Below are 12,012 nucleotides of genomic sequence, written 5' to 3' on the forward strand. Positions count from 1 at the left end.
ACTCGACAGCTGAAAGCACTCCAGTTCCTGCCACACTGCAGAAACATTTCAAGACGCAAACATACATAAACATACATGTTTGTGTATGTGTATATGTATATATATATATATATATATATATATATATATATATATATATATATATATATATGTGTGTGTGTGTGTGTGTGTGTGTGTGTGTGTGTGTGTGTATGTATGTATGTACACACACAAACATACACATACACCGTATACTATGCAGGTACAAGATTCCCCTATACAATAATAGATCTTCCCAGCGTATGAAGGATTACACATTCATAATAAAACACTAATCTGAAATGGTATTTATTCAGCGAAGAACTGATTTATGCGTGCAGTTTAGATAAAGAATGTGTCACCATGTATGTACAGTCACTCACTATTCATTGAATCATTATCTGATTATATTTTATAAATTAATGGATAATGTGAGACATATATCCTAGCCTCAGCCATATGAAGACAGAAGTAATGTGGATAACTAGATAGATAAATTACTAGATAGATAGAGAGAGAGGGAGAGAGAGAGAGAGAGAGAGAGAAGAGAGAGAGAGAGATAGAGAGAGAGAGAGAAAGAAGAGAGAGAAGAGAGAGAAGAGAGAGAAGAGGGAGAAGAGAGAGAAGAGAAAAGAGAAAGAAGAGAGAGAAGAGAGATAAGAGAGAAGAGAAAGAAGAGACAGAGAAGAGAGAGAGAGAGAGAGATACAGAGAGAAGAGAAGGGAAGAAAACAGACGAGAAATAGATAGAAAAAGATATTTAGAGAGAAAAGAAATAGACAGGAAGAGAGAGAAGAGAAAAACACAGATAGCGATAGTAATATGTATATAAATAAAATTAACAATAATATGGTAAGTACGTGGTTAAATAATAGCAGTAATGATAATGATACTAAGAAAACAATTTTTTTCACTAAGCTTTTAAGTAGGTCAATATTAACAGCAATGGCGACAAAATAATAATAACAATAAGGTAAATATATTAATGAACGTATAGCCATATATATATATATATATATATATATATATATATATATATATACATTAATATAATATATATATATATATATAATATATATATATATATATATATATATATATATCATAGAGAGTACATTCATAATAACATTTTGGTATAATTGGAAATGACACCTGACACCAAAAATAAAGAATCTGGCCGCGCCATGCGATAGAACGTAGCATTCTAAGACAGTTTTCTTCCTATAGCATTGCCTTCACAAACTAATAATAAGGGTAGTAGAGAGGTATGAAAAATTCGAAATTTAAAATTCCCTTTCCCCTTTTCTCCTACTTCTCCCTCCCTTCTTTTCTCTTCTCTTCTTTCAGGCGAGATAAAATAGCGTGGAATCAAGGAGGCGACGAAATAACCAGGCGGAGCGAGAACGTAATTGAGGGATATCTAATAAGCCAGTGGGAATTGCTCTTCGTCGTCACGTGAAGATAGATACCAGCGACCAGTCTATTAGAGTGAGTACGATTTGTAATAGATAATCACGTGAAAATAGAAGCTGGACCGAAGGGAAGTTAGTTGACATTCAAATCAGCTTCGTCATGGCTAGGTTGTTTCGCGTTTAATATGCAAAATATTATGGCAATGACGAAGACGTGTGACGGATGGTGGTAAGCTAGCCTCGCCAGCTGCGAATGTGTAGATTTTGACGAGTCGCAGGCTGGCCATTGCGGATTTTTTGGTGGAAGCAAGAAATTATCGATGCGAGATCCAGATATTTGCCCGAGCTCTGTCCTGCCGGAACATACGAGTTGGATTTTTTTTGTAGTCCCACTGTTTACTACGAATGTGTTTCGCAATAAATAGATTTGGGAAAAGTTTGACAATTTCCCTGCTACTGATCATGCTCTCGCCAGATAACGGGGCGGGTATCGCGGGTATACTTCATTTGCAAAAGATATGAGTCCTAGATTCTTTCAGAAAAATAAAAAAAACTTTCAGAAAAAAGACAAAAAAAACTTTTCACCCGGTGTTGGGTGTCATTTCCAAAATTTACCCATAACTTTCAGAAAATCGTTATTAACTTCACTCATACAATTCGTTATATTTCGATCAGATTTTGAATGTTTCGTGTACAAACATTAACTTTGTCCGTTCTATTGTGAACATTATGAAAGCTATAGACACCTACGTTTACATATGTTTTAGTTACCTTATAAAATGCTGTAAATCGGTAAAGAAATTACATATCCTTTATTTTTAGTGTTATATTGAAAGACTTAATTGGATACATTTGTCTGTACTTGAAACGAAAGAAATACTAATTATAACATTAATTAAATCATTAAGATGAATTCTGATCAATGTCTTTTTCATTTTTTTATTTTTTTAATATTGAATATTATAACCTTTGCTCATATTACAGACAACGAAATATGTGATATAAATAATTTTTTGAGTGTGATATTTAACAGATATTTTTTTCATGATTATAAATATTTGAGTTTGATCTTTAAACTGATTTTTTTCTCACTAAATTTCAACTTACATATTCTTTTTACCTTACAAAGATATAAGGAAAACCGAAAAAAAAAACTTTTGTCTAAAAAAATACAACGAAACAGGACAAAATATAACAAATAATTACATTCGAATTTCACCGACTGTGACCCACGAATTAATTAATCTATCTTTACCATTTAATTTCTTCCTTCGATCTCTATGAATTATTCAAATGATTTTCCTCTCGTGTGAAACCAGTTCGTGGCGATGACGATGACGAAGTAATAACTGCCTTGGATATTCTATACAAATTTCAGTTGGCCTTTTTACTTCTCTTTCTGAAAATTATAGAATGGGGATTAGCAGGGTTGGATGGTGTGTGTGTGTGAGAGAGAGCAGCTTAATGTATTGTTGCATTGTATTATAATTTAACATTTGAGTGAAGTACATTCTTTTGATATTTTCTTTCTTTCTTTCTTTCTCTCTTTCTCTCTCTCTCTCTCTCTCTCTCTCTCTCTCTCTCTCTCTCTCTCTCTCTCTCTCTATCTATCTTTCTGACTATTCCTCACTCTCTTCATTTTTCCCACTTTCTCCCTCCCTTCTTTTCTCCTTCTCCCTCTCTCCCTCCCTTCTCCTTTTTCCCTCCTTCCCCCTCCCACCATCCCTTCCTCTCTCTTCGCTCTCTTCCCTCACTCACTCCCTCTCTCCCTACTTCCCTCTCCTCTTTCCTCCCTCCCTCCCTCCTTCCTTCCCGCCCCAACTCACAGCAGGGTCCGAGGAAAGCAGGTTTGATAGAAGGGTCCCTACATATGGCTAACTGGAGCGTGCACTCATTGGTGTAAGTGATTCCGTCATTTCCACACACGGGGGCGAAGTCAAAGGGGCAGATTTCGTTGCATGTGTCCGATTCTTCATCTGCAAAAAAACATGGAAGATACATGCTATTTAGTGTTATCAAATCAACGAGTTTCTAAGTATTCTTATATGTAAATCTGTAATGCCACTGATATAGCCTACTATATGTAATTCACATCTATTTTCTACCATCAAATGCTCAAATCTCTGGACTCGTTAATATGATAATCTGCGGTAGTAAATACCAGCGGTGAATGCGTGCTGTTGTTTACATTTCTCAAGGACAAAATCTCCCGAAACCACCATAGCTCCGATGTCCCGGGTTTATGAGGCAAGCGACTATGTTTTCTTACTCTCGTCAGGGGAAAGAGGTCAAACAATGCCCCTCCGTCTGTAACAGGAGACTGCTAACGAAAGGGGAGGTGGGGAGGAGGGGAGAGGGGAGGAAGAGGGAAAGGGGAGAAGCGAATGGGAAGAGGAAAAGAGGAAAGAGAGATGTTGTGGGCTGGGTGAGGGTTGCCTTTACTCTCCCCAATTTTTAAAGGCTTTCGAATTATTGATTTTTTTATTGTTTACCTTATTTATTTATTTTCTGATTGCTTATCTATGCATTATGTTTATGCTATCTATTTATATTCCGATTGATTTAATTATTTTAACGACTCGGGGTTATGGATGGTGTGCATGTGAAGAACGATTTGTGCCGTTGAGGGAAGAGGAAAGGGAGTCGCAAATAATAATAATAATAATAATAATAATAATAATAATAGTAATAATAATAATAATATAATGATAATAATAATATAAATAATAATATAATAATAATAATAATAATAATAATAATAAATAATAATATAATAATATAATAATAATAATATAATAATAATAAATAATATAATAATAATAATGAATAATAATAATAATAATATAATATAATATAATAATAATAATAATAATAATAATAATAATAATAATAATAATAATAATAATGATGATGATGATGATGATGATAATAATAATGATAATAATAATAATAATACATCAAAAATTGAGAGCAATGCGATATGATTCTCTAAAATCATTATCGATTAACAAGATCGGATAAACATAATACCGCATCAACATCATCTAAAATCTCTCTGGCAAAAGAAAACCTAAAACAAATCTACCAACACAGATTTGACCTGAAATGTACATCTCGGTGTCAATGCGTAAATATATATTTTTTTCTCCCAACAACAGCTAAAAACTAACCAGATTCTACAACAAATATTCGGGTGAAATAACTGGAATACTCACCACAGCGTCCCTCGAATACGACTTTCAACGACGGGTCTTTGCAGGCTGCCATATCGAAGAGACACATGTTATTATACGTCCTCCCGTCACTCGCGCAGACAGGGAGGTACTCGCGAGTGCATCCTTGGGGACATTGGGGAGATCTGGGGATAGTCTGGCCTTCTTCGGGGTTTTCTGGTGGCAGGGAAGATTAATTTCAGTAAAGGTAGGGGTTTTTATAAACCGGGTTGAACGTCCTACGACGAAGGACAGATGGTGAAAATGTGATAAACAAAGGGACAAGGAGGACAGGTAGGGAAATACACTAGTTATGCCGAAAAAAATCGTTTTCTCCATTGTATGTTCTGAAGGAGTAACTAAAGAAAATTGAATCTTCGGCGTGTGGTTCCCTGGAATTCCCTTCGCTGTTAGTCACGTGTGATATCAAGCAATTATGGAATAATAATACACATCAAAATAGGTTTCATAACTTGATATGACGACAGAAATACAATGAAATATTTTATTGTCTTGTGATTTTTGTATAGACTTATGTATAGTATGCACTAATTTTCTTTTTTATTGATATATAAGACACATATTTCCTTTTTATATATATACTATGCCTATTTTACATTATAACTACACCCTTTTCTTTCTAGAACTATATATATTGGCTATCATTTGAAACTATAAGGACCATAAATTCACTTCAGAATTCAACAGTATTCAACTGAGAATACGAATCAAGATTCTGACTAATCACTAATGATATTAAAATGAGCCAAATATTAATGGAACTATGTCATGTCACTACAGAATCAGGGAATTGATTAGACATGATTCATGGTCCGTATCTTGTGGAAATCCCTTTTTGATTTCGAAATGACAAGAAGGTAATTATAATTCAACGATGAAAAATTGCATATCTTAATGACTGGTTGTTGCTATAACAGGGCGATTTTTGTTTGTTAGATATCTTTATCCAGTTGCATATATTCACATCGTCTCGACTGCAATGTATATGAATATATATATATATATATATATATATATATATATATATATATATATATATATATATATATATATATATATGTATATATATATGTGTGTGTGTGTGTGTGTGTGTGTGTGTGTGTGTGTGTGTGTAGGAACACACACACACACACACACAAACAAACAAACAAACAGGCAAGCACACACATACAAAGAAACATAAACAAATAAAAAACACTTTTCTGTCTAATCTATTTACTTATATCTTTACTTATTTTCTATTTATTTTCTATTTATTTACTATTTTTTTCTATTTTCTATTTATTTACTATTTTTATTCATTTATTTACTATTTCTGTTCATTTACTTAATATTTTTCCTTATACATTTACTGTTTATATTTATTATCTTACTTAATTTTCATTATTTTTTAAACTCTTTACCTTACTATAGATTTACTTATTTTTTTTACTTAATCTTAGGCTTTACTTTCTTACTTACTTACTTTCCAGGATTCCCTTACTTATTTACTTACTTTTTTCGAGGTGATTTGCTGACTTACTTTTTCGAGATTTACTTTTTTTTTACTTTTTTGTTCGAGGAGACTTACATCCTTACTTATTTACATACTTACTTACATACTTAACCCTCCATCACTCCTGACTTACCACAAGGTCCCACCGAGACAACGAACACTTTAAGGAGACTTACTTACTTACTTACATAGTTACTTACATACTTTCCTAACCCTCCAACCTCCCGCCGAGACAACGAACACGCGCGGGTCATGTTAAGGAACCTCACTTACTTACATACTTTCTTAACCCTCCAACGAACACGTTAAGGAGACTTACTTACTTACATACTTACTTAACCCTCCAACGAACACGTTAAGGAGCCTTACTTACTTACTTACATACTTACTTAACCCTCCATCACTCCTGACTTACCACAAGGTCCTGCCGACACAACGAACACGTTCGGGTCCCTACAAGCCGTCATGTTGAGGAGACACATGTTATTGTATGTCTCGCCGTCGCTCGCGCAGACGGGGAGGTACTCGCGGGTGCATCCGACAGGGCATCGTGGGGGGGTGGGGGGTGGGGGGACTTCCTGGTCTGAAAGAAAGGAAGGAAGAAATGAAATAAACGTGAAATATGGATATAATTGTCTCTTTTTTTAGTTTGGTTTGTTTGATTTGATTTGATTGTTTGCTTTGTGTGTGTGTGTGTGTGTGTGTGTGTGTGTGTGTGTGTGTGTGTGTGTGTGTGTGTGTGTGTGTGTGTGTGTGTGTGTGTGTGTGTGTGTGTGTGTGTGTGAGTGTGTGTGTTTGCGTGTGCAGTACTGTGCATAAGAGAGAGAGAGAGAGAGAGAGAGAGAGAGAGAGAGAGAGAGAGAGAGAGAGAGAGAGAGAGAGAGAGAGAGAATTAGACAGATAAAAAAAACAAATTTCTAGCACTGAATAGCAGTCATACCCTTGTATAATGGACTAACCAGCAATAAGACATAATCTCAAAAGAGTTAATAACCCAAATCAACGAATTATCTCGTTGATTTGGGTTCTTTCATCTTCTCCTTTTCCTTCACTTTCACCTGACCTCACTTCCCACCATCTCCAGACCTCATACGCAGGCCATAATCAACAATCGATAATAATTTAGCTATATTCCTTTTGCTGCAATAGTTATTCTTGCTACAACAGGCCGTCTTGTTTCATTATGCTCTTAAATGACCCCCTGTGTGCGAGGAATAGCCAGGTTCCCACCCACCGGCAGTGCGGGAACTGAACGCGGGTCAGCAAGACTGCCAGACGACACCGCTACCGCCACACCACACCAGAACAAACACTACTCTATCCTGTACTCTATTACCCATGTAACCCTTCAACATACTAACCACACACGCCATCTTTCTCCTTCACAATGAACGGGTCGCGGCAGGTCACGGACTCCAGACGACAGGCGTTCGCATACGTCCTTCCGTCACTCCCACACACGGGCTCGTAGATGCGCGTGCAGAATTTCGGACACGGAGGGCGGATGCGGCGGTTCTGGTCCACGACTGAAGGAGGGAGGAGGTGGGTGTTAGGAGTCAGATGATTTATCTTATTGGTTTATTTCTATTATTACTAATATTTTTATTTATTTTTTATTATTATTATTTTTTTTTTTATTTATTTTTTTTTTTGAGTTTTCTGTGTATATTTGTTTTGGGGGTTATATCTGTTAGTTTTTTTTTTATCGATATTGGTATTATGATGATGATCATGATGATAATGATCATCAATCAATTATCAACATCGTAAAAAATACATTATATTACTACTAATAATAAACTAATAATGACACAAATCAGAGATAACAGTAATAGTAGTAACAATGTTAAATATCATATCAACAAGAACACAACAACAATAATATCAATGATAACAATTACAGTTATGATAATGATAACAGTAATAATGAAAATAATGTAACTCCAATCTTAATAATAACAATAAAAATAATGAATACGCAAAAAATAAAGTCTGCATCATTACCATCACAATATTTTCCAACCTTAAACTTACATAAAGCAACAAAACAAACTCATCAAACAGAAGAACATCAAAAAGTAAAGTATAATAATAAAAGAAAAATCCATTATAATAATAATAATAATTAATTAATTATGATAATAATAATGATAATAATAATAATAATAATAATAATAATAATAAATTAATAACTATAATAATAACAATTCCATCGTATCACAACCTTAATAACAAATCTATAATGATAATAAAAACCAATTCCATCATAATAACAAAAAAATGCATTATAATAAAAATGAAATAATAAAAAAATATATAAAAAAATAAATAAAATCACATAATATGAAATAAATAATGAAAAAAAACAAATAACAACAAATCCATTCACAATAATAATAATAATAACAGTTAAAAAATATAACAGTTATTATAACAAATCCATCGTTTCACAACTTACCACACGCTCCCTTATGCCGCGATCTGATGCCCTGATTCGCATAGAAGCAGGCATTGAACATCAGGACGCAAGGGTTGGGGTACGTAAGGCCGTTATTCCCACAGACAGGGTCACTATCCCTCGGGCATACGTACAGGCAGGGGTCTGGTAGGGCTGTGAGGGGGAGGGAGGGAGAGAATAAGATAAGTGAGGTTTGGGATGCGTGATATGGTGTGGGGGCGGAGTAATAGAATGTAAAGTGAGATTAGGTATTAGGGTAATATAGTGTGGGGTAGGGAGGGTGGAGGAAAAGATAAGTGAGGTTGGGGAAGCGTGATATAGTTAGAGGGGGGAGGGGGATTAGGGATTAGGAATGCGTAATGAGAGTTGTTATCTCTTGGACATACGTAGAGGCATGGGTCTAGCAGGTAGAGGGGGGGAGAAGTGAGGGGATGTGTGATATAGATTCTATCAAATAGGATAATATGAGTTAAATAAACAAGAACAGGGGGAGACTTTGATAAACATATCAGAGGAAGTAAAAAAAAAAAAAAAAAAGTTACAGAGATGCGCAGTGCATTTTGGCAGATTAAGGCTATGAAATAATGTGAAATTAATTATGCAGATAAATGATATTTGTGAAATGAGGAGAAACACAGAGAAAAACAAGAATTAAAATAAGGATGTTTAAGGAATTCGATAAACATTTATACATCGAAGGAGCTAAGGGAGAGGCGAAAATGAAGACGAAGATGAAGTGAAGTGAAGTGAAGTGAGGGGAGACCAATGAAGTTCTAATTCGAAAAGAGATCAGATTTGAGAAATAGGGGGGAGGGGTAGAAACCAAAAGAAGTTTAGAATACGTGATGAAGTTAATAATATGTCACAATGAAGTTAGAAAGACTAATGAAATTAATTAACACTTTAATCTGATGATTAACTTGACCTGTGAAGTGGGGGAAACAAAACAAAACAAAAGGAAACGAGATAATAATGATAATAAATAAATGAATAACAAGAATGCGTAATGAATTAAGTTAGAGATTAGAGCTGTGGAGTGAAGTCAAGTGAAGTTCTGACTTCATGACAGAACCAGAGCTGAGAAGTGAAACAAAGGAATATTAACGATGATTATTAATAATTGAGCATATCAGGTAAGAGAACTGAGGGAAAATTACGTTACGAATTAACTAGTAAATTAAGCCTGTGAAATGAGAGGCAAAAAAAAAATGAAATTAATAATGAGTGATGAAGCCAATGATTGACGTAAAATCAGCAAATTTATGCTAATAATTCGAATGACTGTACAAAAACTTCTACATATTCAGTTTACATAGTTGGAGAGATTAATAATAATAATAAAATAAAAAATAGAGAAAAGCTTTGCATTAAGGTGGAAAAAACGTTTATGATATATAACCTTTATTTTTTAGGGGAAAATTACCTCTTACTGTGTGGATTTAAGCTAACTTTTTTCATTAAATTTTAAGAAAAATATCATAACAATTTTCTCCTTTACGTTTGATTTAAGACTCAAACTCTTAATAACAGTAACAACAACAACAGCAACAATAATAATAATAATGACAGTAATAACAATAGTGATAACAATATAATAGTAAAAATAACAATAACAACAACAACAATAATAATAACAACAACAACTAAATAATAATAAAACAGAGCAACAACACTCTAAAAAAAAGGTCACACTCACTACAAGGTCGGTTCCTGACGATGGCGAGGGAGGTATTCTTGCAAGCCTCGACGGAATAAAGGCAGAAGTTGGGGTACGTGAAGCCGTTGTTAGCACACAGAGGTTCGTATTCATAGTCGCAGGTCTTCGCACAGGCTCCACCTGTTCCGGAGATGGTTGGTGAGGGTAAGTAGGTAGGTAGGTAGGGAGGGAGGGAAGGAGGGAGGGAGGGAAGTGGGTAAGTAGGTGGGTAGGGAGAGGGGGAGGGAGGGAAGGAGAGATGTAGGTAGGTGGGTAAGTAGGTAGGGAGAGAGGGAGGGAGGTATTTGTAGGAGGCCTACACTTATGTAGGGTATGTGCGTGCGAGCGTGGCTGGGTAGTGTGATAGGTCGATGGGTAGGGATGGTATAGGATATATACATATATATATGCAGTTGTATATATAGACATACCTCATGTTTAGATTAGCATACATGCACACAGATACACGAGTATATTCACACACACACATACACACTTACACACGAGTATATTCACACACACATACACACTTACACATAAACAGGCACATACCCTCCACACATGCACAAACACACACACACACACACACACACACAACACCTCCCCCCCTCACACACACACACTTACACACACGCACCCCCCTCCCCTCCCCACACACACACTCAACGCAAGAATGCCATACTTACTCAGCGTCCGGCCCAGGAGGATAGCCCATGCTGGCGTCGAGAGGATGGACACCGTGCAAGCAGCAAGGGCGAGAAGGTATGGCTGTGTCATCTTTATTGCCTGCAAGTACATTCACCTTTCAAGATTTTTTTTAAAGTCGTTTATCTGTGTTGTTTTTATTTCTTTACGACTAAAACTAAATCCTTTTTTTTAAATAGTTTAATACGTTTTAAATGTCATTGCTAAACTAAATTTCTTTTTTTTTTTTTATCGTTTCTCTGTTGTTAGTCTAAAACTAATTTTTTTTCTTTCAAATAGTATCGCTGTGTTTTTGTTATTGTTGTTGGACTCAAACTAACTTAAGGAAAAAAAAGTTTCTCTCCGTTTCATTGTCATCGTTGAACTGAAACTAACTTCTTAAATAACCTAAGTAAATAAAACAAACTCTTTCATCTGTCGTTTCTCAATATTTTTCCTTCTTTTATGGAAAGTCGAGTCCAAAACATCTATATATCAGACACAGACGATTTCGCGACACCCAAACGCCACAATAGAAAACGGAGACTGAGACTCAACAGAAAACGAAGACTGAGACTCAATAGAAAACGGTGACTGAGACTCAACAGAAAACGAAGTCTGAGATTCAATAGAAAATGAAGACTGAGACTCAACAGAAAACGAAGACTGAGACTCAATAGAAAACGAAGACTGAGACTCAATAGAAAACGGAGACTAAGACTAAACAGAAAACGATGACTGAGACTCAACAGAAAACGAACATTGAGCTTCGAAACAACGACCTTTGGTAACGAACGTTATTAAAGCAATGTTGAAATATATATATATATTGTAATGATAAAAAAGAAATACAGATTATCCATGATGTGAGAAAAATATATGGTTCCTTCTCCCTTCTCCCTCTCCTCCCGCTTTCTCCTCTTCTCTTCTCTCTCTCCCTCCACTCCCTCCCTCACCCTTCTCTACCCCCCTTCCTCTACCTCCTTCCCTTTTTCTCCCTCCTGCTCTTAACCCTTT

General features: G+C 35.3%; 1 protein-coding gene across 3 annotated transcripts in view; it reads right to left on the minus strand.

Moving 5' to 3' along the window:
- Window positions 1-1,804: 1,804 nt before the first annotated feature.
- LOC119590533 (serine protease inhibitor dipetalogastin-like) overlaps window positions 1,805-12,012 on the minus strand; it is a 15,199-nt gene continuing 4,991 nt past the window's right edge. For 2 of the 3 annotated variants that reach the window (XM_037939183.1, XM_037939193.1), the window contains exons 2-10: window positions 10,998-11,097; window positions 10,312-10,452; window positions 8,616-8,768; window positions 7,519-7,683; window positions 6,573-6,740; window positions 4,645-4,818; window positions 3,591-3,736; window positions 3,256-3,405; window positions 1,805-2,828 (exon numbers count right to left, since the gene is read on the minus strand). In XM_037939183.1, coding sequence (XP_037795111.1) covers window positions 3,304-3,405; window positions 3,591-3,736; window positions 4,645-4,818; window positions 6,573-6,740; window positions 7,519-7,683; window positions 8,616-8,768; window positions 10,312-10,452; window positions 10,998-11,088 — 1,140 coding nt within the window. In that variant the 5' untranslated portion in view covers window positions 11,089-11,097 and the 3' untranslated portion in view covers window positions 1,805-2,828; window positions 3,256-3,303. The remainder of the gene's footprint in view (window positions 2,829-3,255; window positions 3,406-3,590; window positions 3,737-4,644; window positions 4,819-6,572; window positions 6,741-7,518; window positions 7,684-8,615; window positions 8,769-10,311; window positions 10,453-10,997; window positions 11,098-12,012) is intronic. The other variant, XM_037939201.1, reaches the window with a different exon arrangement.

This window comes from Penaeus monodon, chromosome 3, assembly GCF_015228065.2.
Source record: "Penaeus monodon isolate SGIC_2016 chromosome 3, NSTDA_Pmon_1, whole genome shotgun sequence".
Taxonomy (NCBI): domain Eukaryota; kingdom Metazoa; phylum Arthropoda; class Malacostraca; order Decapoda; family Penaeidae; genus Penaeus; species Penaeus monodon.